General features: G+C 37.9%; 1 protein-coding gene across 1 annotated transcript in view; it reads left to right on the top strand.

Moving 5' to 3' along the window:
* Nucleotides 1-1,867: 1,867 nt before the first annotated feature.
* Nucleotides 1,868-25,239, top strand: part of NLRP5 (NLR family, pyrin domain containing 5) — a gene marked incomplete at its 5' end in the record, with an annotated part of 48,237 nt that continues 24,865 nt past the window's right edge. Inside the window, 6 exon segments of the mRNA XM_008582704.1 lie at nt 1,868-1,922; nt 1,924-2,249; nt 4,433-4,510; nt 9,574-9,627; nt 18,188-18,244; nt 21,386-22,991. Of these exon segments, the coding sequence (XP_008580926.1) occupies nt 1,868-1,922; nt 1,924-2,249; nt 4,433-4,510; nt 9,574-9,627; nt 18,188-18,244; nt 21,386-22,991 (2,176 nt within the window).

The following is a 25,239-nucleotide window of genomic DNA, read 5'->3' as shown; positions in this document are numbered from 1 at the left end:
GGAGTGCAGGCATCTCTTTGACATGATTTCCATTCCTTTGGATATATACCCAGTAGTGGAATTGCTGGATTATATGATATTTCTATCTGAAGTTCTTTGAGAAATCTCCATACTATTTTCCCTAATGGCTGTACTAATTTATATTCCCGTCAGCAATGTATGAGTTTCCTTCTCTCCGCATGCTCACCAGCATTTGTTGTTTTCTGTCTTTTTGATAATAGCTGTTCTAAGTAGGGTGAAATATTTTATTGTGGTTTTGATTTGCATTTCTCTGATTAGTGATGTCAAGCATTTTTTCATGTACCTGTTGGCCGTTTGTATGTCCTCTTTTGAGAAATGTCTGTTCAGCTCCTTTGCCCATTTTTAATTGAATTGCTGCTTTATTATAAGTGTTTATATTACCTAGATATAAGTCTCTTATCAGAAATGACTTTCAAAAAATTATTTTATTGTGGTAAAATACATATAAGAATATCCATTTTAAGCATTTTTAAACATACAATTGTGTGGAATTAATTACACTCACAATGCTGTGTAACCACTACCTCCATCTCAGTTTTTAATATCAAAACTGCTTACTATGTTTATGTAGCTAGATGTTATGTTAACAGGCACAACAGGACTCAACTGTTCTAAAAACTGTGTAACTGGTTGTCAATAACTGGTGAGAACCTATTTGCAAGTTTCCTTGAATATAGCATATTACCCAAGACCATTCAGCTGAATATTATTTTGTACCAGGCACTGTTTTGGGTACTAAGGGTACAGGCAACAAAATATCCCAGAAGTTATATTCTAGTAACAGGATAAACAGAGATGATGGCAACTAATGTTCTGTCTGTAAAGAATTATTACCTGTGAGTTGGGCTTTTCTCAGATTGTTTTGCAAAAGGAGTAGAAAATTTTCATTAAGAAAGTTTATTGAGATTAGATATGTGAACTTGAGAATTTGCTGCATGATTCCCTTTTTAAAATTTATTTTAATTGACACATTGTAATTGTACATATTTATAAGGTACAAGCTGATGTTTTGATACATATGTATGTTGTATAATGATTGGGTCAGGGTAATTAGTGTACCCATCACCTCATGCATTTATCATTTCTTTGAGGTGAGACCATTCACCTCATGCATTTATCATTTCTTTGAGGTGAGACCTCTCCTCTAGCTATTATGTAAAATACAAAACTAAACTGTTAACCAGAGTCAACTTACTATGCAATTAGAATACCAGAACCTATTCCTTCTACCTAAATGTAATTTTGTACCCGTTGGCTAATCTCTCCCAGTTTCCCTTCCTCCGTCCCCAGTCTCTGGTAATCACTATTCTACTTTGCTTCTATATTATCAGTTTTTTTAAGATTCTACTTATGAGTGAGATCAGGTGGCATTTGTCTTTCTGTGCCTAGCTTATTTACTTAACATACTCTCTTCCAGGTCCATCCATGTTGTTGCAAATAACAGGATTTCGCTTTTTTTTTTTCCTTTTTGTCTTTTTTCGTGACCGGTAACGGGATCGCAACCCTTGGTGTCGCGCCCGTACCGCGACCGGCAACGGGATCGCAACCCTCGGTGTCGCGCCCACACCGCGCTCAGCCAGTGAGCGGACCAGTCTCTATATGGGATCCGAACCCTCGGCGGGAGCCGCGCTCCCAAGTGCCACACTCAACCGAGTGCGCCACCGGGCCGGCCCAGGATTTCATTTTTTTATGGCTGAATAGTATTTCATTGTGTAATAGTATTTCAATAGTATTTTACTTCATATACCACATTTTTTTTATCCATTTACCCATTGTTGGACACTTAAATTAACTCCACAGCTTGGCTACTCCCGTGTTTATTGCAGCACTATTGACAGTAGCTAAGATTCCCTTTTGAATCTGGTCACTCTTCTCACAGGTCCCACTTACTCCATATAACCAGAGTCCACTTTTTCACCAACACCTGAGCGCTCAGCCTTGAATCAAGATGGAATTTTCCTCCTTTTCCAACTATGGACTTCAGTGGTACCTCAAGGAGCTAAACAAGGAAGAATTTCAGACGTTTAAGGAATTACTAAAGGAAAAGTCTTCAGAATTGTCGACATGCTCTCTACCATGGCTTGAAGTGGATAATGCCAACGTGGAATGTCTAGCCTTGCTCTTGCACGAGTATTATACAGGACCTCTTGCCTGGGACATATCCATTAACATCTTTGAAGAGATGAGCCTGTTATTACTCTCTGAGAAAGCAAGAGAGGAGATGAAAAGTAAGTAAAACTTGGGGCAAGTTTAAGGGTAGGAGTGAAAGAAGGTAATCCCAAGTTCCCATGGAGAAGGAGAATTATTGTTCTGTAACTGGGTCTACCTCTTCTGTGAGTCTGAACTGTGAGAAGTAACTCCTTGGTCATCCTGACTAGCTGGAAATTAATGTGGTCTCCGGCCTGTAATAGAATGGAGGAATGGAAATGGGCAGATAGCTCCTCCCGTGACATAATTCAGTTGAAATTCATAGCCAGCATTTGGATTGTAAATGCTAAGCTTGAGTTTTGGAGCTTCCACTTGTAACCTGTGTGACTCTGGGCAAGTGTCCTCCTATTCTGAGCCTTGGATTCCACATCTTGGAATAGGAGCTGTGATACTATATGTGCCCTTGCAAAAGTTCAATAAGATAATGTAAAGAAACTGGCTCACAAAGCTTCGTTTGTAAGAGAACACTGTGGTGGTAGTTCAGTGGGTGCCTCCCCCTCAGCCCCACGCTGAAGAACTGAGGTTCAAGGCAGTGATGTAAGGACTGGTCTTACTTAGACTGGTGCCCATATTACAGCTGATGGACTTAGATTAGATTGTGTGATTATTTTAGGGTATTTAGGAAAAAGGTCATTTTAAAAAATAGTAGTTCTCCTTTATAAGGAGAAACTTCTTTCAACTGTGAGCTGAAAACTTAGAGTCCCAGCAGTGAGTAGCAAAATTGGCCCAAGCGACTGAGTATTGCATGCCTACACAGCAGTCACCTTGACATTAGTCACCTAGATATAGCTCAGCAGCTATAGCTGCAAAGGACTTGAAGAGCTACCCCTTCTGAACTTTGAAAAGCCTTTGTGTGGAAGACATTGGTATTATCTGCAGAAAGTGAGGGTAAAAAACCTAAAATGATAGCTGATGTTTACTGAGTTAGTACCATAGGTTAGGTACTATGCTGAAATTTTCATGTGCCCTGCTGTTGATTCTTAACCCAACCCAATAAAATAGATTGTCCATAGAAGAAGCTGAAATAGAAGCTCTACCAAGTTACTTAAGTTGACCAAGTTCATGAGCTAAAAAGTGACAAAAATGAGGTCCATTATTTAACATTCATTTAGCATAAATTTAAGTCCTCATGTGTCAAGTGCCAGAGATTTATAGCCTTGAGTTGTGGAAGGGAAGAGAGATAAATGGGCAATTTTAAAAATGAATAGTAGAAAAATTTGAGAGGCTCCTATTCCAGACTAGAGAAAAGTGAAGTCTAAAATCACTTTTTAGAACACAGAAGCTTTAGCCTAAGACAAAAAAAAATGAAGAAAAGGAGTTAGCTGAGTTGATTGGGCATGGTTGAGAAGAACGTTGTGAGCAAAACATAGCAGTGTTATGAAGCCTTTAACAAAGAAAGGGCTTGGCTTGATCATGGAGCGTGGGAAGGAGGTGAAGATGGAGGGATGGACTAGAAATCAGATAACACTGCATTTTGAAAATAATTTTAATAGTATGTATAAACAATTAAATAGTTTTAAAAGGTTGAAAGTAAAAATTAGGGCCGGCCCGGTGGCGCACTGCTACAGTGCGCCGCTTGGGAGCTCGGCGACGCTCCCGCTGAGGGTTTGGATCCCACATACAGACCGGTTCCTGCTCACTGGCTGAGCGAGGTGCGGGCGCAGCACCGAGGGTTGCGATCCCGTTGCCGGTCCCGGTCCGGTACGGGCGCGACACTGAGGGTTGCGATCCATTGCCGGACACGAAAAAAAGACAAAAAAAAGGAAAATAAATAAATAAATAAATAAATAAAGTAAAAATTAGCCTTTCAGTACTGTTGCTGAAGTGTTGAATGACTCAAGAGTTATGAGTAGACGTGGGGAGACCCATTAGGAGCCCATTCTAATATTCCATGAGAAAAATAAAGGTGGCCTGGACTAGGGTGGTGATGGGAGTTACAGAAAGAAGTAGAAATGGAATTGGAAGACATTTCAGAAGGAGACAAAACTTTTTAAGGACTAAATGCGGGGAGAGAATACAGTGTCAGAGATGATATCCCAGTTCCTGCCGTGAGGAACTAGGTGAATGGGGTTTCACGATCTCATCCCAGGAAACACAGGAAGAGCTGTTTTGCAACATATAGACTGGGCCGGGAGGTGGTCTCATTCCTGGCTAGGGTGATTGCTGTGACTTTATCACGACCATTATCCCTTTTCTGTTGCAGAACATTCACTGGCTAAAATACCAGAAGATTCTGAACCGATAAAGACTGACCAAGGACTAAGCAAGGACACATTACCAGGTTAGTGTGGGAGTGGTAGAAAAATCAGATGTGCTTAAAGCCACATGGTGAGCAGTTGCACCTCCAGGACTAGAACCATGACTTCTGATAGTTCAGTGTTGTTTCTAGTCTTTTACCTCATCATTAGCAGATCAGGTAGGTTCTGAGAATTCAGTAATTCTAGTCTTTTTTATTCTAAGACCAAGAGTCCTGTAGTCTTAATGTTTTCTTACAACTCATAGGGTTTTCATCTTCATTTTGGGTAACTTCATGACCCCACTAGGACAAGGTTCTCCTAATAACCTGTTTTGGAGGCTTTGGAGAGAACCACATAGCATGCAACCAGATTCAATTCCCCAAACATTTGAGCACTGTCTAGATGCAGGGTGTGCCTAGATGCTCTGTGTACATACAATACATCCATGGCCGAAGTACATGTGAATCTCCTGCATTCATGGACTCGCACTTCAGTAGAGGACAGGAGAGACAAAAGAACAAAATATTAAACCGGTGAAGGCAAAACATATGAGGAGAAATGCAGGCTTGTGCAGACAACATGTATTTCCCACTATTACCCACACTACTACCATTATCTTGATAATCTTCCAGCAGCTGGTGTTGATCAGAAAACAGTTCAGCTTTGTTCAGGCTGTGGATATAAAAGCACCCTTGAAAGCTAAAGTCTGAGTAATTGATACCTAAGCTAGAGAGACTCAGAATCCCAGAGGTCATAAATTGCTGAAAGTTTAATGTAAATCCAGGCTTAACACAGTGAGTGCTCCATGTTATTATCCTTGAAGTGATAAAATTGTATCTTATAGTTTTTATAAATGACTAAATGGTGGCTTAGTGGTGGTATCAAAGAGCCACACTTACAGACTAATCTTAGCAGATGAACCAAAACAAACCTGACAAAAACAGGGGTTGTGACAACCACATTAAGAAATTCCTCTAAATTATCATTGTGCACAAGAAGCACCACTCCTTAAGACCTTATGGGTCAAGCACTGTGCCATGTGCTTTAGCGTATAATTTTCAAAAGAATCCTGTGTGGTAGTAACTGTTATTAAACTTGTCTAGTCACAAAACTGAAACCCGGAGACTAAATGGCATGCCAAATCTTACATGGCTATGCTGGGGCAAACTGGGCTTGTGCAGGAGATATGTGACTCCAGTACCTGAGAGCTTAACCACTATACTATACTGCCTCATTTGATGACTTCACTTCTCTATAGTCTTTTCTCACTGTTAAAACATCTCTATGAGCTACACAACTAGATTTTAACAAGAGAATCAAAGGGGGAATGAAAGAGACAGGATTTTGTAAGTTCCCTTGTCCTGGTTTACATGATGGGAGACAATAGAGATTTATTTTCTTCCTCTTTTTTTTTTTTCTGTCCTGTCATCCTGTCATTTTCTATTCCCCAAAGCTCAGTCCCCAATTTCTGTATCAGTTAGCTGTTGCTATGATAATACTACAGCATGACAAGCTCAAAATTGCAATGGCATATAATAGTAAGCATTTATTCTCATGGGTCTTTCAATAGGCAGTGGTATGGTTTGTACAGTCTGGACTGACGTGGGCAGCTCTGCTTCTGATGTGGCTGTGGTGGCTTGGTATCTCAGCACAGGACTGTAGCTTGACTTGGGAGGCTGTTCTCCCTATAAACTCCATTGTTCATGGACCTTCGAGCTAGCTGTAGTATGTTCTTCTCGTAATGGATTAAGGCAAAATACCTATTATGTACGAAGAGTAGAGCCATGAGGAAGACAGAGGCTCTACCCTCAAAGAGTTTACATCTTAGATCACATTCCTTTGTCAAAGTCTTCATCTGTGGAAAGAGGTACCTTGAAACCTAAGCTAACCCAATAAATGCTGTTTTTTAATCAATCCCCAGAATCAAATGTGGTACACATATACACAATGGCATTTGGCCATAAAAAGAAATAATGTACTATAATACATGCTACAATGAGGATGGACCTTAAAGACACTGTGCTAAGTGAAAGAAGCCCATCACCAAAAGATAAATACCGTATGATTCCATTCACATAAAATGTCTAAATAGATAAGTCTATTTAGATTTCAAAATTAGATAATAGTTGCTTAAAATTAGGGGGTGGATGGGGAACTTAGGAGATGATGACTGGTGTGGGGGAAGAACTTCCTTTTGGGAGTGATGAAAATGTTCTAAAATTGATGGTAGTGATGGTTACACATGTCTGAATATTCTCAAAACCATAATGTACACTTTTACATGATTAAAGTATATGATTCGTAAACTTTATTTTGATAAAGCTATTACACCCCCCAAAAATCTCTAAGGAAAACACTGAAATCCACTGATTTGAAATCAGTTGTACATGTGATGAATCTGAAATCCACAGAGACTGACTTTCCTAAGGTGAATCAACCAGTACAAAGCCTAGTTTTCGAGACTGAGACTTGTCATCTTTGTGTTAGATCTTATAATTGTATATAATTTCAGATCCCTTTATCCTTAGTTGATTCATTTATTTATAGTCTAATAGATTAAATGTATTATAAGAAATAGCTCCTAATATACTTCCCCCCCCCAACAAAAACCCTGTTCCTCCCCTTGTGTCTTAATTTTTTTCTGAAAGCTTTATTGGAGTTTAATTTACATATCACAGAATCTTAAAGATACAATTCAAGAATTTGTAACAAATTTACAGACTTATGCAGTTACCACCACAATCCAGTTTTAGGACATTTCCATCACTCCAAAAATATTCCTCATGCCTGTTTTATTTTTGCCTATTTTGAAATAATCTTGTAATTTTCTATGTGACTGTGATAATGTAATACTGATACAAATTTTTTTCCTAATGCTAAACCATTCTTGCATTCCTGGAATACATATGACTTAAGCATTAAAAAGTATCTTTTTCATACACTTCTGGATACAGTTTGCTAATACCTTTTTTTTTTAATTGGCCTGTAAGGAGATCTGAACCCTTAACCTTGGTGTTATAACACATCACGCCCTAACCAACTGAGTTAAATGACAAGCCCTATAGTTTGCTAGTATTTCATTTACAATTTAGCATCTGTGTTTTGATTAGTTGACCTGTAATTCTCATACTTCTAACTTTTTTTTAATCTGAATACTGTAAAATTTACCTGTTTAATACAATTCGGTGTTTTTAGTATATTAACCAAGTTGCACCACCATCGCTATTATTTAACTCCAGAAAATTTTCATCACCCCCAAAAGAAACCTCATAACCATTAACAATCATTCCCGTTCCTCTCAACATCCATCCCCCAGAAATCACTAATCTACTTTCAGTCTCTGAATTTGCCTACTCTGGACCTTTCATATAAATGGAACCATACAGTACATGGCCTTTTGTGACTGGCTTCCATCATTTATCACAATGTTTCAAAGGTTTGTCCATGTTCACAGTATGTATCCATATTTCATGCCTTTTTATGGCTAAACAATATCCTATTTGTGGATATGCCACTTTTTTTTCTCCATTTATCACCTGATGGACATTTGGGTTGTTTTCATTTTCTGACTATTATGAATAATGCTGCCATGAATCTTTATGTCCAAGTTTGTGTTGACATGTTTTTAATTTGGGGGCCTATATATGTAGGAGCAGAATTGCTGGGTCATATGGCAACTATGTTTAACTTCTCAAGGAATTGCCAAATTGTCTTTCCTAAGTGCCTGCATCTTTTTGCACCCCCCCACCTGAGGGTTCCAGTAACGTTTGCTACTCCCCGAATTTTTATTATAGTCATCATAGTGGGTGTGAAATGGTATCTCATTGTGATTTTTTATTTGAATTTCCCTAATCATGTCGAGAATATTTTCATGTGGTTATTGGTCATTGCTATATCTTCTTCAAAGAAATGTATATTCAAATCCTTTGCCCATTTTTAATTGCATTATGTTTAGTTTTGAGTTGTAATACTACTTTGTAGGTTCTGAATACTAGACCCTTAGAAGATATATGATATGCAAACATATTCTTCCATTCTCTGGGTTGTCTTTTCATTTTCTTTTTGGTAGTGTTCTTCGAAGCACAAAGGCTCTAATTTTTACGAAGGTAATTTTATTTATGTCTTGATTGCTTGTGCTTTTGGTTTTTATCAAAAAAAACAAATTTTTGCCTAACCCCCAATCATAATATTTACACCAATATTTTCTTCTAAGTATTTTATAGTCATAGCTCTTTAAAGTATTTAAGTGTTTGATCCATTTTGAGTTAATTTTTGTAGATGGCATGAGGTGGGGGGTCCAGCTTCATTATTTTGCATGTGAATATCCAGCTTAAGCAACGTTTGCTGAAAAGACTATTCTTTCCCCATTGAATAGGTACTCTTGTCTAAAATTAGTTGACCATTGATATATGGGTTTATTTTGGACTCTCAATTCTATTCCATTGATCTGTATGCCTGTCCTGCTGCCAGTACCACACTGACTTAATTACTGATATTTTATAGTAAGTTTTGAAATCTCCAACTTGTCTTCAAGATTGTTTCACTATTAATGGTCCCTTGGATTTTCATATGAATTTTGGGATCAGCTTGACAATTTCTGCCCAAAAAGAAAGAAAAAAAAAAAAGCAGCTGGGATTTTTGTTGTAGATTGTATTAAATTATGTAGATCAATGTCAGGTATATTGCCACACTAAAAATAAGTCTTCCAACCCATGAACACATTTATTTAGGATTTTCTTAGTTTTTTTAAATTATGTTTTATGGTTTTCAGTATACAAGTCTTACACCTCAGTTGTTACATTTATTTCTAAATATTTTGTTGTTTTTATGCTATTGTAAATGAAATTGGCTTAATTTTATTTTTATTGCCACTGTATAGAAATACACTTCTGATTTTGGAATCTTCTGATTTGGAATCAAGTGCTTAATGTACTAGTACATTCTGCACCTATAGCTGAGCCAATGCTTCTCATGTTCCAAACTGGCCAGAAGATAAGATATGGCATTAAAAAACCTATCTCAGGTTTTGGGGGGATATCTGATATCTCTGATTTGAATAATAAACATAAGTATGTTTGAATTTATTCTTTTTCTCTCTCTTTTGAAGAAATTTCTCAAGCTATGAAACAAGACGATGGCACAGCAGAGACCAAAGAACAAGGTGAAAAAATAAGTTTATTCTTTTCTTGCTATCATGGAAGGAATCTGGGTGAAAGAGGAGTCTATGTAGTTCAGATGGCATGGGAGTCCACTTTTCCTCTTTATCTCATTTGTCTCCAATATGTTAGTCCCTTCCCTAAGCACTCTTGTGTACAAAACCATGGACAGAGCCATGTCTGTTCACTGTAATTATCTACAGTCAGTTTTGATGAAGACAAATTCCAAAGACCCATAATTCTAGTAACTCAGTCATCAAGCACAAACTTATTTGACTGGCTCTAAACATAGAGCTGAGAGTAGTCAAGTGCTTTGCTCAAAATTACTTAAATAGTAGAGGTTTTTTCCATAATTTATTCCATCAACAAGTATTTTGTAAATAACTACCATTTGAAGAACTGTGATGGGAATATATGGCCTTCATGGTGTGTCTATTCCAGAGTTCTATATTATCAAGACAAAAAAAGTTACAAAATGAAGACAACATCTAAGGAGCTGTCACAGTGTAAAATAGAAATTGACCAGTGAAGGAAATCAGAGCAAGCTTCCCTGAGGAAATGTTGCTTGAGGCTTTTTAAAATTGAGATATAATGCACATACCATAAAGTTCACCCTTTTAAAGTATACCATTCAGTGGGTTTTGGTATATTCACAAAGTTGTCCAGCAGTCACCACTGTCTACTTCCAGAACATTTTCCTCTCCCAGAAAGAAAACCCATACCCATTAGCAATCATTCCCTATTCCCTTTTCCAACAAGCCGTAGGCAACCACTAATCTCTCTGTCTCTATGAATTTGCCCATTCTGGACCATTTCATATAAATGGAATCATACAATATGTGATCTTTTGTAACTAGCTTCTTTCACTTGGATAGACTTTGAAAATGGTATGTTGCAGCATATAACAGCACTTCTTTCTTTTTTATTGCTGAGTAACATTCCATTGTATGAATATACCACTTTTTAAAAATCCATTCATCAATTGATGGCCATTTGTGTTCTACTTTTTTGCTCCTATGAAATATACTACTATGAACATATATATGCAAGCTTTTGGTATAGACATGTTTTCATTTCTTTGGGGTTTAAACCTAGGCGTGGAATCGATGGGTCATATAGTATCTCCATTTAACCTTTTGTGAGACTGGCAGATGGTTTTTCTAACTTATTGCACCATTTTATATCCCCACCAACAGTTAGGGTTCCAATAACATTTGCTGTTGTCTTTTTATTACACACATCCTAGTGGGTACAAAATAGTGTCTCATTGTGGTTTTGATTTGTTTTGGGGTTTTTTAATTTTTATTTTTAATTGACCCATAATAATTGTACATACTTATGGCATATGGTAATATTTCGATACATGTATACACTATGAGGTGATCAAATCAGGCTAATTGGCCTATTCATCACTACACAAGTTTATTTCCTTGTGATGAGAACATTAGAACTCCTGTTTTACCCATTTGAAGGTACACAATAAATTGTTAATTATGGACCCACCCAGCACTACTATCAAATACTAGAATTTATTCTATCTAGGTGTAATTCTATATCTATTAATCAACCTCTCCCTATCCCCACTTCGACCTACCCTTCCCAGACTCTGGTAACCACTTATCATGGTTTTGATTTGAATTTCCCTAATCAAGTTAAGAATATTTTCATGTGCTTATTGCACATTTCTATATCTTCTTCAGAGAAATGCGTATTTAATCCTTTCCCCATTTTTAGTTGTGTTGTCTTATTATTGAGTTGTAATACTTCTTTATATATTCTAGACACTAGACCCTTAGAAAATATTTAATTTGCAAATGTATTCTCCCATTCTGTGAGTTGTCTTTTCACTTTCACATTAAATTGTATAGATCAATTTTGGATTGATCAATTATGGAAAAATAATTGATTATACACATTTGTAGGGTACAGAGCTGAGTATCAGTACCTGTGTACAATGTGTGATCAAATTAGGATAATTAGCATGTTCATCATTACAAAACATAATCATTCTTTGTGTCCATGAACCAATTTCTTGCTAACCCCCTTCTCCCTCCACTTTTCCCACCTCTAGTAACCATGGTTATATTCTCTCCTTCTGAAACTTAAACACATTTATTGTGATAGTTGTTTTTCTTCTTTCAGCTCCCACTTATGAGTGAGGACATGTGGTATTTCTTTCTATGCCCAGCTCATTTCACTCAACATAATTTTCTTCCAGCTCATCCATGTTGCTGAGAATGGCAGAATTTCATTCTTTTTACGGCTGAGTAGTATTCCATTGTGTTTATATGCCACATTTTCCTTATCCATTCTTTTGTCAGTGGACATTTAGGTTGATTCCATATCTTGGCTATTGTAAGCAGAGCTGCAATAAACTTCAGAGTGCATCCCTTTGACATGATTTCCATTCCTTTGGGTATACACCCAGTAGTGGGATTGCTGGATCATATGGTAGTTCTATCTATAGTTGTTTGAGAAACCTCTGTTCTGTTTTCCAGACTGGCTGGAATAATTTGCAATCCAGTCAACAGTGTCAGGTTCCCCTTTCTCCACATCCTCATCAGCATTTGTTATTCTTCCATTCCTTTGGGTATACAGAGTGCATCCCTTTGACATGATTTCCATTCCTTTGGGTATACACCCAGTAGTGGGATTGCTGGATCATATGGTAGTTCTATCTATAGTTGTTTGAGAAACCTCTGTTCTGTTTTCCAGACTGGCTGGAATAATTTGCAATCCAGTCAACAGTGTCAGGTTCCCCTTTCTCCACATCCTCATCAGCATTTGTTATTCTGTCATTTTCATAATTGCCAGTCTAAATGGGGTGAGATGATATCTCGATGTGGTTTTGATTTGCATTTCCCTGATGCTAAGTAATCTTGAGCATTTTTTCATATATTTGTTGGCCATTTGTATGTCTTGAGAAATGTCTGTTCAGCTCCTTTCCCATTTTTTAATTGGATTATTTGGTGTTTTTTCACTGTGAAGTTGTTTGAGTTCCTTGTATATTCTGGGTATTAATCCCTTGTCAGATGCATAGTTTGAAGATATTTTCACCCATTCTGTAGGTTGTCTTTAATTCTTTCCTTTGCTATGCAGAAGTTTTCAGTTTCATATACTCCCATTTGTTTTTTCTTTTGTTGCCTTTGCTTTTGAGGCCTATTTCTCAAGTCTCTGTGTCCTACATCTTGAAGTATTTCTCCTATGTTTTCTTCTAGGAGTTTTATAGTTTCAAGTCATATTTAAGTCTTTAATCCATTTTGCACTGATTTTGGCATATGGCGAGGTGTATGGGTCTAGTTTCATTCTTCTACACATGAATATTCAGTTTTCCCAGCACCGTTTGCTGAAGAAGCTGTCCTTTCCCCAAAGTATGCTCTTGGTGATTTTTTCAAAGATGTAAGTACATAGGTTGATTTCGGGGTTCTCTATTCTTTTCTATCCGTCCATGTGTCTGTTTTTATGCCAATACCATGCTGTTTGGGTTACTGTAGCTTTGCAGTATAATTTGAATGTAATGTAATGCTTCTGGCTTTATTTTATTTATTCCCTCAGGATTTCTTTGGTTATTCAGGGTCTTTTGTTCCATATGATGAACGATAGGATCATTTCTTCTATTTCTGTGAAAAATATCATCAGTATTTTGATGGAGATTTAATCGAATCAGTAGATTACTTTGGGTAGTATGGACATTTTCACATTAATTCTTCCAGTCCATGAAAATGGAATGTCTTTCCACCTTTAGTGTCCTCTTTAATTTCTTTCAGCAGTATTTCATAGTTCTCATTGTAAAGATCTTTCACCTCCTTGGATAAATTTATTCCTAGATATTTTATTTTAATTTATTTTATTTATTTCAGTGACTACCATAAATGGTTTGCTTTCTTGATTTTTTTTCCCAATAGTTCATTATTGGAGTATAAAAGTGCTACTGATTTTTGCATGTTGATTTTGTATTCTGCAACTTTACCAAATTCATTTATAAGCTCTAGGAGTTTATCAGTAGAGTCTTTAGGATTTTTTGTATATAGGATCATGTCATCTGTGAAAAGGGACAATTTAACTTTATCTTTTCCATTTTGGATGCCTTTTATTTCTCTTGCCTATCATTTTATTTTTTATGGTTTTATATTTATTTTGCTTCTTTCTTTCTCTTTTATTGTTTGTTTGCTCTTTGCACTTTATCACTACTAAAAAAATCATTTTCTTTCTCTTAATTTGTATATCCATGATACCAGCAGTTTTTATTCCTTTTTGTGTATTTATAATGATATATATTGCTCTTTGGATTCCAGATGTACAATTTCCTTTAGGATTCATTGAAGAGCCAGTCTTGTGGTGGTGAATTCCAGCTTTTTTTTTTTTTTTTTTCTGTCTGGGAAGGATACTATTTCTTCATTTCTGAAGGAGAGTTTGCTGGGTATAGTAATCTTGTTTGGCAGGTTTTTTCTTTTAGTACTTTGAAGATGTCATTCCACTCTCTCCTGGCCTGTAGGGCTTCTGTTAAGAAGCCTGCTGCAAGCCTGATGGGGATTCCTGTATAGGTGATTTGACACTTTTTTCTTGCTGTTCTTAGAATTCTTTCTTCATCTTTGACTTTTGACAATGTGACTAATGTATGTCATGAAGATCCTTTTGGGGTTGAATCTGTTTGGGGATCTTTGAACTTCTTGGATGTGTGAGATCGTATTCTCCCTACACCTGGGAAGTTTTTGGCTACTATTTCATCAAATAGGCTTTCAATGCCTTTTTTCTCTTCCTCTTCCAGTACACCCATAGTACAGATGTTAGGGTTATCAGAAAGGTCTTGTATGCTTTCTTTGTTTATTTTAAAATTCTTTTACTTTTTTTTTTTTTTTTTTTTTTGGTCCCCCTGTGTTAGTTCAAAAAGCCTGTCTTCTAGTTCAAAAATTTTTTTTTTTGTTTTTTTTTTTTTTTTAAAATTTTTTTCTTTTTTTTTTTTTTTTTTTTTTTTTGGTCCACCTGTGTTAGTTCAAAAAGCCTGTCTTCTAGTTCAAAAATTCTTTCTTCTGCTTTTTCTAGCTTGTTACGCTCTCAGCTGTATCTTTTATTTTGTTGAATAAATTCTTCAGTTTCCGAATTTCTATTTCTGCTTGGTTCTTTTTTGTTTCTCTTTGTTAAATTTCTCATACATGTTCTGGATTGTGTGTGTGTTTGTTTGTTTACCTCATTGTGATATCTATTTTTTGTCTATCACATTGAGTTTCCTTAATATTGCTACTTGGGATACCTCTTCAGTTGATTCACTGGTTTTCTGATGTTTGGGGTCTGCTTTTAGAGAATTGTAGTCTTTTTGAGAGACTCATGTTTCCATATTTCCCTGGTTTTTCATGTTTCTTGTATCTCTGCATTGATTTCTGGGCACCTGGTGGTGAAGTAGCTTCTTTTAATTTTAGGAGTGGTTTTGAAGGGAGAGACTCTTTCCTGCAGAAGTGTTCTATATTGACAGGCTGGGCATTTTAAATTTATATCTGGGTGAGTGCAATAGTGCAGCCTTCATGTAACTTCTTCAACTGTGTTCAATCTTGGAGTTGTCTGTAAGTGCCTTTGTGGCCTAGGCAGTGGAGCCCTAGGCAGTTTCATGTTGCAGTAAGTGTCCCTGGGCTGGGTTGTTGTGGCTATGGGGCCAGCAGTTCTGTAGAGGCCTGCTTTGGAGCCCCTGCCTAATCCACTGTCAGTCGGTGAACAGTAGTACACTGGTGCAGCAGGTCTTGGCCACTCTGTAGAGGGCTGCTACATTAGCTGTTGAGCCTGTAGCAAGCCTGCACAGATGCCACAGGACCCAGCAGCTCTATAGAGGCATGCTGTGAAAAAAAAAAGCTGCTACACAATCTGCCGTTGGTCAGGGAGTAGGTGTACACAGGTGCCACAGAGCCTGGCAGCTCTCAGGTGGCTGCCCAGTCAGCTGTTGAGCCTGGTGCAAGCCTGCAAGGGTGCAGCTGAGCCCAGCAGCTCTGTAGAAGTCTGCCTAGGAGAATCAAAGTCCCTGCCCTGTCTGCTGTCAGTCTTGGAGCAGGTATACATCAGCACAACAGGTCCTGGCAGCTCTGTAGAGGGCCATCAGATCAGCTGTTGAGCCTTTAGCAAACCTGCAAGGAAGCAGCAGGCCCCAATGGCTCTGTGAAGGGCTGCAGGGGGAGGATGGGCTACCACTAGGCTAGTTGTTGACCAGTGTGGGCAGCCGTGGGCTCAGTTAGTCCACAGGTTGTACAGGGCAGGTGCATGTGGATGTGAAGAATAGCCACTTACACATGGCTTCCCTGCCTAGCTGGTCTGCCTACCCTCCTGGTGGAGAGGGGAGGGGGTGTGGCATGGGCTCAGATGCTAGGGTCTCAGTCCCTCTGTCTGACCTAGATTCCAGGTACCAGAGGTTGTAGGTCTGCCAGTGCCTGTGCAAATGTGTGGAGGGTCACAGGGAGAGGAGGGGCTGTCTCCATGCTGGCTGCAGGCTGCTAAGTGCACCTGTGGGTTCAGCAGGTCCATGGTCTATATTCAGTTTGAAAATATTTTGCTGAAGATTTTTACATTCATGTTTAGAAGAGATATTTAACATCCATATCTGTAAAAGATATGATCTTCTCTGATGTCTTTCTCTGGCTTTGAAATCAGGGTAATAGTGGCCTCACATGAGTTGATAAGTGTTTTCACTTCTTCCATATTTTGGAAGAGTTTGTGAAGGTTTGGTGTCAACTCTTTTTTTAAGCATTTGGTTAAATTCACTAGTCAAGCCATCTGGACCTCTGACTTTCTTGTGGGAAGTTTTTTGATTACTAACTCATTCTCTTTACATGTTAAAGGTATATTCAGATTTTCTATTAATCCAGAAATCATTTTTAGTAGTTTGAATGTTTCTGGGACTTTGTTCATTTTATTTAGGTTATCTAACTTGTTGGCATACAATTGTTCATAGTACTCCCTTAAAGTCCTTTTTATTTCTTAAGGTTGTTAGTCCTCTCTTTTATTCCTGATTTTGGTAATTCTAGCCTTCTTTTTTTTCCTTGGCCAATCTAACTAAAGGCTTCTCAATTTTCTTCTTAAAGAATCAGATGCTGGATTTGTTGACATTTTCCCCTCCACTGTATTACTACTCTCTTCTATTTCTATTTATTTCCTTTCTTCTGCCTGCTTGGGGTTAGTTTGCTATTCCTTTTCCAGTTTAATGTGAGAGGTTAGGTTATGATTCAGATGTATTGTTTTTAATATAGGCATTTGCAGTTATACATTTTTCTATAAGCACTGTTTTAGCTGCATGTTATATGTATGATGCGTTTTGTTTCCACTCATCTCAAAGTGTTTTCTAATTTCCTTTGATTTCTTATTTGACCCATTATTCAGGGTTTCATTGCTTAACTTTCACAGATTTTTAAATTTCCCACTTTTTTGTTATTTTAATTTTATTCCATTGTGGTAAGAGAACGTACTTCGTGTTATTTTAATCTACATTAATTTGAAACTTTTTGTCAAATACATGCTCTGTCTTGAAGGACAGTCCATGTGCACTTGAAAAGAACACGTATTCTGCAGCTATTAGGAATGTGTTCTCAATATCTGCCTCCACTTTTTTCGGTATCAGTAAATAGCACTACTATATACCTAGTTATTCACAACAAAAGCTTAGTAATTTTTTAGTAAGATTTATTGATTCTTTTCTCCATCCTATACCTAATGAATGAGAGAATCATATGATCTCTACCTCTTACATGACTCATTTCTACACATTTTTTCCCATCTACTATATATTAAGGGCATTTCATTTTAATCTTTAATCTATTTCTACTCTAGTTACATGCAATCCATTTTTCACACAATAACCAAGGTAATCTTTTAAAGATATACATCTAATAACTTTACCTCTGCACTTTAAAATCCTCAAATGGTTTTCTATTCCATTTATGATAGCCTATGATTTTTCTATAATCTTCAAGACTTCAACCACCCTTATGATTATTCCTTAAATATAGACAATTTATTTCCACATTACCTAAGACAAATTCATAGTTAGCCACACTATGAAACTATTTCCTAATGAGTATACATGGTGGTTATTCCCACTAAGTGGTAGCTATTACATGCCAGAGGCATATACTCTACCAAGTCATCTCATTAAATCTTCACAGGAATTTCACAACATAGGAACTATGACCTTTGCATTATCGACGAACATACGGAAATGTAACTCCAGTACTTTGACTAAGATCTTACGAGTAGCATATGGCAAAATTTACATTTGAGTCCTGTCTGACTCAAGATCCTTAATTTTTCACAGTAGGTTTTACCCCACATTTTAATGACCTATGCAGTGATCTTCAAAGAGTAAAGAAGAGAAATGAGACTAGAGTCTATGCCTTCAGGTTTTGAATTTGTGCTCATGGTACCAGTACGCTCTGCTCTTCTTGCTGAGCGAGAGGTTGCCATGTTCCAAAGTGGTCGGGAGATAAAATGTGGCATGATAAAGCTTATCTGAGGGTTTGTTTGTTTGTCTGACATCTGATCTGAATAATAAACATAAGTATGTTGGAGTTTATTCTTCTCCCCTTTTTGCAGAAATTTCACAAGCTATGGAACAAGATGGTGACACAGCCACAGAGACAAAAGAACAAGGTGAAGAAGAAAAAAACAGATTTATTCATTTTTATCCTGGGAGGAAATTGGGTGAAAGAGAAGTCTGTGTAGCTTAAATGGCAGGGAAGTTAACTTTCCTTCATTCTCATTTGTTTCTGTGTCAGTCCCTTTTGTAACAGCTCTTGAAATCAGTACCATGGATAGAGCCATGTGAGTCCACTGATTATCTTCTGTCAGATTTTATGAAGATAAATTCCAAAAAACTCACAATTCTAGTATACTCAAGCACCAAACGCAAGTTCCTTTGACAGATGCTAAGTCCAGAGCCAGGAGTATTCAAGTGCTTTGTTCAAAATTACTTAAGTAGTATTGATTTTTAAAAATTTCTTCTATAAACCAATATTTAGTGAATACCTACCATTTGAAGAACTGTGATGAAATTATAGTGGTAAAAAATATGTATTTCTTGACTTTGTGTTGTTTATAGTCCAGAGTTATACATTAATGAAACCAAAGATATAAAGTAAATACAAGATCCAAGGGGCTATGACTATGAAATGAGAGTTGAACAAAGAAGAGCAGGCTTCTATGAAGGAATGTTGCATGAGGGTTTTTTTTAGTTGAGATATAATTCATATTTCATAAATTTCACCCTTTTAAAGTGTGCAATTCAGTGTTTTTTAGCATATTGAGTTGTTCAACTGTTACTACGATCTAATTCTAAACCATTTCCCTCTCCCAAAAAGAAACCCCATATCCATTAGTAGTTCCTCACAGTATCCTCCCTCCCACCAAATCCTAGAAAACCACTTATCTGTTTTGTTTCTATGAATTTACCAGTTCTGCACATTTCATATAAAGGGTTTATATGATATGTAGCCTTTTGTGATTGGCTTCTTTCACTTGCGAGAATTCTTTGAAAATTCATCCATGTTGTAATGTGTATACACACTTCATTCATTTTATTGCTGAATAGTATCCCATTGTATGGACATACCACATTCTCTTTATCCATTCTTCAGTCGATGGGAATTTGGGTTCTCTCTATATTTTGGCTATTGTGAATAGTGCTGCTATGAATGTTCATGTGCAAGGAGGTAGTGATGGAAAGAAGTGATTTGGCTTGAGGAAGATATTCAGAACATAAAACTAATAAACTTGGTGTTTGGTGGAATTTAGAAAAAAAAGTCTTCAGGAACTGCAACCACCTTTCTGCTTGGACAGTCTGATGGATAGTGATGCTCGCAGTCAATGACTAAAATTTCAAGCTCTGAAATTACTTCAAGCTGGGTTTCTATTCCACCTGTATAACGTAACATATGTTGACCCTGTGTGAATTACTTTATCATTAATTCAACCAGCATTTGAAAAACTAATAGTTGCCAGTATTATCAACTTTAGATTTGGATGAGTAACAAAAAATACTAATATTGATGACACTTCTAGAGTACTTACTAAGGTCCAAGCACTGTTCTCCACATTTTAGGATTATACCATGGCTCCCTTATACCAGCATTGTAAAGGAAAATATAAATATTCCTGTCTTATAGATGAACAAACTACCAGGGAGGATTGATATGAGGCTAAATGTGGATTTAGTTTTTTAAAAAGATGAGCTCAATATCCATTCCAAAGTAAGCCTACAAATATAAGCTTCTTTCTAATTATCACTTAGAGAAAAATTATAAAAAAATAAGCTTTAACTGGAAGTAAAAGATTAAATGAGTTTGATGCTTTTAATTTGAGGTTCTTGTGACATCTTAAGGTGGTGAGTTAGACACATGAGCCTGCACTTTTAGGGAAGAAGTTATCATTAGGGAAAGATTTGGAACTCTTAAGCATAGACATAATTAAATCCACAGAAGAGAAAGAGATGGTTATAGAAGAAGCAACCTGGGTTCAACTGAAGGCTGTCTTTCTGGGGTTTCCCTCCATTAAAACCTACAGTCCAGTGGTATCGCTAATCTTCTGTCTTAAGATAGTGTATTGATCTGAGTTCAGCAAATACAGGTTCAGATCTCAAGGTCTGCTTCCTGTGGCTTTAATACAGGTCTGTTAATGGCTTTTCCTGATATAAGATAATGAAGAATAGGTTTCAGAACTTTAACATAGATTTTGTATAGAGTTAGTCATCATATTACACATTTGTGCAAAAAGAATCTTGCTGGTTTTGTCTTGTTTTGTTTAAGATAATGGTAGTACAAGAAAATTTAAGGTCCCAGGATATGGATTTTTTTTTCCATATTCATCAAGTGCCTATTTGGTAAAAGACTGTTGAAAGGGCTGGAGGTACTGAGGTAAAAAGACAAGGTGCTTTTCTCACGGGAGCTTATGTTGTAAGCTAGGGGCTAGACAATAATAAATGCATAAAAGAATTAGCTTATGATAAATATTGGGATGAACGTAGAACAGGGTTTTTGATGGGTTTTGATGATAATAGGCACCACTTATATTTCCAGGCTCTGTGCTAATACATGTTAAGTGCATATTCTTAAATCTTTATCAGGTGGGGAAACTGAGAAGCAACTTATCTCAAATCACATAGATACTATCCAGTAGAGCTTGGATTCCAAGCTTGGTCCATCTGATGTGCTCCCTTTTTTATGTACAGCAGGATCCCCTTGTTGCACAGAGGTATTTCTCCATAGTAGCCTGGGGATGAAACAAGATGCATGCCTCTCCTATGGAGGTGAAACTTTAGGGCCATGGTACACACATTCTCAGCTCCCTAATCTGCTTCGTCTCTCAGAGACTACATAAATGAGTGTTTGGCATATATTATTCATTTCCCAAATACTTTAGTACCCACATGGTGCCAGGCACTGTTACAAATACTGAAGATCCAACAGCAAGTAAGATAGTCCATGATTAGTCTGTTGGGGAGACAGACAAATGTAACATGTCAGGTCTTAAGTGCTAAAAAGAGAAATCAGGTTAAAGGGACAAGTAGGAGCTATTCTGTGGAATGCTCAGAAACCTCTGAGGAAATGATCTTTGAGGAAGGGAATGAGGAATGGAGCATATTAACAGTATGTTGCTAGAAAGTAGCAAAAACCTATGTCATTCATGATTCAGTTATCCTGGATCCAGAGTTTTTGTCTTATGGTTTATTTTTACTAAAATCTTTACCTTTTTCAAATTGTTTCCTGTAATTTTATTTCCCTATGCTTTCTTGTCCAGCTTCAAACCATGGAGGTGACAAATGGGACTACAAGAGTCACATGATGACCAAATACACCACAAAGATGGATGTATACCATGGCTTTGAAAACATTACTTCTGACTGGCCAGGAATGCAAACACTGGTTGGTGCTTTTAATCCAGACCATAGGGGCTTCCAGCCTCGCACCGTGGTTCTGCATGGAAAACCAGGAATTGGGAAATCAGCTTTGGCCAGAAAGATCATGTTGTGCTGGACACAAGGTGAACTCTACCAGGGCATGTTCTCCTATGTCTTCTTTCTCCATATTAGAGAAATACAAAGGATGGGGAAAAGCAGTTTTGCAGAGCTAATTTCCAGAGAGTGGCCAGATTCCCAGGCTCCAATGATGGAGATCATGTCCCAACCAGAAAGGCTCTTGTTTATAGTTGATAGTTTTGATGACCTGGATATTGCCATCCAAGATGGTTATACAAAGCTCTGTGGAGACTGGATTGAGAAACACCCCGTGTCCATCCTGATGCATAGTCTGCTGAAGAAAGTTCTTCTCCCTGAGTCCTCCCTAATAATCACTGCTACAGATGTGGGCATAGAAAAGCTCAAGTCGGTGATTGTTTCTCCCCGTTACCTGTTAGTTGGAGGAATCTCAGTGGAGAGAAGAATTCAGTTGCTCCTTGAGCAGGTTATAAATGAGCAGCAGAAGATGCACGTCTTACATTCAGTGATGGACAATCATCAGGTCTTTGACCAGTGCCAAGTCTCTGCTGTGTGCTCACTGATCTGTGTGACTCTGCAGATGCAGGAGGCAGCAGGAGAGGGTGTTGCCCCCATTTGCCAAACTCTCACTGGCTTGTACGCCACTTTTGTGCTCCACCAGCTCACTCCACAAGATGCGTTCCAGCGCTGTCTCAATCAGGAGGAAAGAGCTGTCTTGAAGGGCATCTGCCATATGGCTGTGAAGGGAGTATGGAGTATGAAGTCTGTGTTCTACAGTGATGACCTGAGGGCCCATGGACTGAGGGAGTCTGAACTCTCTGCTCTGTTCCATATGAACATCCTTCTCCAAGACAGTCATTGTGAGAGGTGTTATACTTTCTTCCACCTCAGCCTCCAGGAATTTTGTGCTGCCTTGTACTATGTTTTGCAGGGGTTGGAAAGAGGGCTGGATCCCTTCCCTCTGTTTATTGAGAATGTAAAGAGTTTGGCGGAGCTTAAACAAACAGGCTTCAACTTCCACTTGCTTTGGATGAAGCATTTCTTGTTTGGCCTCATGAACAAAGAAGTGATTAGGGCACTGGAGGTTCTGCTTGGTTGTCCTATTCCCCTAGTGGTAAAGCAGGGACTTCTGCAGTGGGTCTCTCTATTAGGTCAATGGGCCAACACACCTGCCCCAGTAGACATCCTGGACTCTTTCCACTGTCTTTTTGAGACTCAAGATGAAGAGTTTGTTCGCCTGGCATTGAATGATTTCCAGGAAGTGCGGCTTCCTATTAACCAGAAAATGGACTTGATAGTATCTTCTTTCTGTCTCCAGCACTGTCAGTATTTGCAGAAAATTCGGGTGGATGTCAAAGAGATCTTCTCAAGGGATGAGCTTGCTAAGGCATGGCCCATGATTCCCCTATGGTGAGTGCCACATGCAATTTTATTCTAAACCAGCTACTTAGTCTCCATATCCCTATTGCCAGAATTTGGCATGATTTCCAGAAATGTCAGGGTCCCAGATCACTCCTTGAGGGTGTATCACCCGGGTATTGTCCTGCTGGCTAAAATGACAGGATCTGGGCCTGGATGGTTAACTCACTTGGGGGAGTGGTGTTGATAACACCAAGGTCACAGTCGTACTGGTCAACTGCCAAAGAAATATTGACAGGGCCTGAATCTGGATCGTAATCAATAGCTGGATAAGCTCTTTCAAAATACTGGGCCTCACCCAAGACTATTTAAGAAAAGGCTCTGGGTTTAGAACCCAGGAAAATGTGGTGGGGTGGCAGGGAGGTAGGGGGAAGGTTTAAAGCTCCTCCTATCAATATGATCGTTCAGGTTTATGAACCGCTTGTTTAGTGAAGGGTGCAGAGCAGTGCTGTCCAAGAGAATTTTCTGCAATGATGAAAATGTTCAATAACACCTTGTCCAATATGGTATCCACCAGCCACATATGCCTATTGAGCTCTTCAAACGTGAGAATAAGGTGAATCTTCTATTTTATATTTAGCCACATGTGGCTAGTTCTTACTGTACTGAATGGTGAAGGTCTAGAAAACATGCTTTGCTGGACTGTCTGCCCATCTTCCCGTTACCCAGAATAGGGTACCAGTCAAAATGTGGACAATGCCACCCATCTGCAGTGTTTAAATCCCATGTCTACTACTTCCTAACAGTGTGACGTTGGACTAGTTGCTCAATTGCTGTGTGCTGTTTCTTCAACTATAAACCAGAGGTAATGGCATCTACCTATCAGATTGTTAGGAGACAGTTTATAGCACTTAGGAACTGTGCCTGGCACTTAATACATAGATATTAACTAATAGTACTATCAGAGTTAAATCAACCACTGGTGTACACTGACAAAAAACACTGGGCAAACCTGGTTTTGAATTTTAGTTCTGCCACTAACCAGCTCTGTGGTCATCTACAGTATGGGGGAAATAGCACCAACTTCATAGATTTAAAACTGCATCAGTTTCTGGAAAGAGTCCAGCACAGGGCCTGGTACATGCTAAGGCCTTTGTAAAATGGTAGCTACTCTTGGTTGGAAAACAAATTAAGTACTGAAGCTTGCTTTGCTAGAGGAGGAGCTCATGTCAGTGAAGAAAGAAATAACACTTTGTTACCTTGTTCTGTCCTTCCCACAACCAGGGAAGTTCATAACCTGGGCAACTTTCCTGTAGATTGGGTGAAAATGTGTACCATTACCAGCTAAGCACTGAGCGAGCTATGTTTGCACATAGTCATGAAAATGATAGTTACCATGGGTTAATTTAATGAGAACTGTACCAGGTATTTTCCATTTACTTTTAGTATGTCTCTTTCTATTTTTAATTGACAAATAATTGGATACATTTATGGAATACAATGTGATAATTTGGTTTATGTGAACTTATTAAATCCAGTTAATTAGCATTACCTACATGTAATTTTTTTCATGGTAAGAACACTTAGAAAATTGCTAAAAGGGTAGTTTTTGATATATAATACATTATTATTAACTATTTTTCTATGTAATAAACCTTATTTTTATAACAATTTAAGGTTTACAGAGAAATTGAGGAGTAAGTACAGATAGTCCCCATATCCCCCACCACACACACACACACACACACACACACACACACACACAATTTCTCCTACTATTAACACGTTGCATTAGTGTGGTACATTTGTTATGCTTAGGAACCATTATTGATATATTATTAATAACTTGATTTTACATTAGGGTTTCATCTTTGTGTTGTACTGTACTATGGGTTCTGCCAAAGGAGTAAAGTCATGTATTCACGAGTACAGTAGCATACAGAATAGTTTTGCTGCCCTAGAAATCCTCTGTGATCCACCTATTCCTCCCTCCCTCCCTGCTCCCCTGACACCCTGGCAACCACTGAATTTTTTTCCCATTTCCTCAGGCATTTATCATTTCTTTGAGTTGGGAACACTCAACATCCTCTTTTCTAGCAAATTGAAGGTGTACAGTAACATCCTCTCTTCTAGTTAATCGAGAGTATGTACTCTAAACGTTCCTGATCTCATCTCAAAGCATACAATAAGTTGTTAATTAGTCACCCTACGGTGCTATAGAACATTAGGTAGTATTCCTCCTATTGAGCTGTACTTATATATTCATTGACCAACCTCTCATTGTCTCTCCTTATTAGAT

Source organism: Galeopterus variegatus, unplaced genomic scaffold (genome assembly GCF_000696425.1).
Source record: "Galeopterus variegatus unplaced genomic scaffold, G_variegatus-3.0.2 Scaffold2704, whole genome shotgun sequence".
NCBI classification, from domain to species: domain Eukaryota; kingdom Metazoa; phylum Chordata; class Mammalia; order Dermoptera; family Cynocephalidae; genus Galeopterus; species Galeopterus variegatus.
The sequence above is the reverse complement of the archived record's forward strand: the minus strand, read 5'-3'. Positions and strand labels throughout refer to the sequence as shown.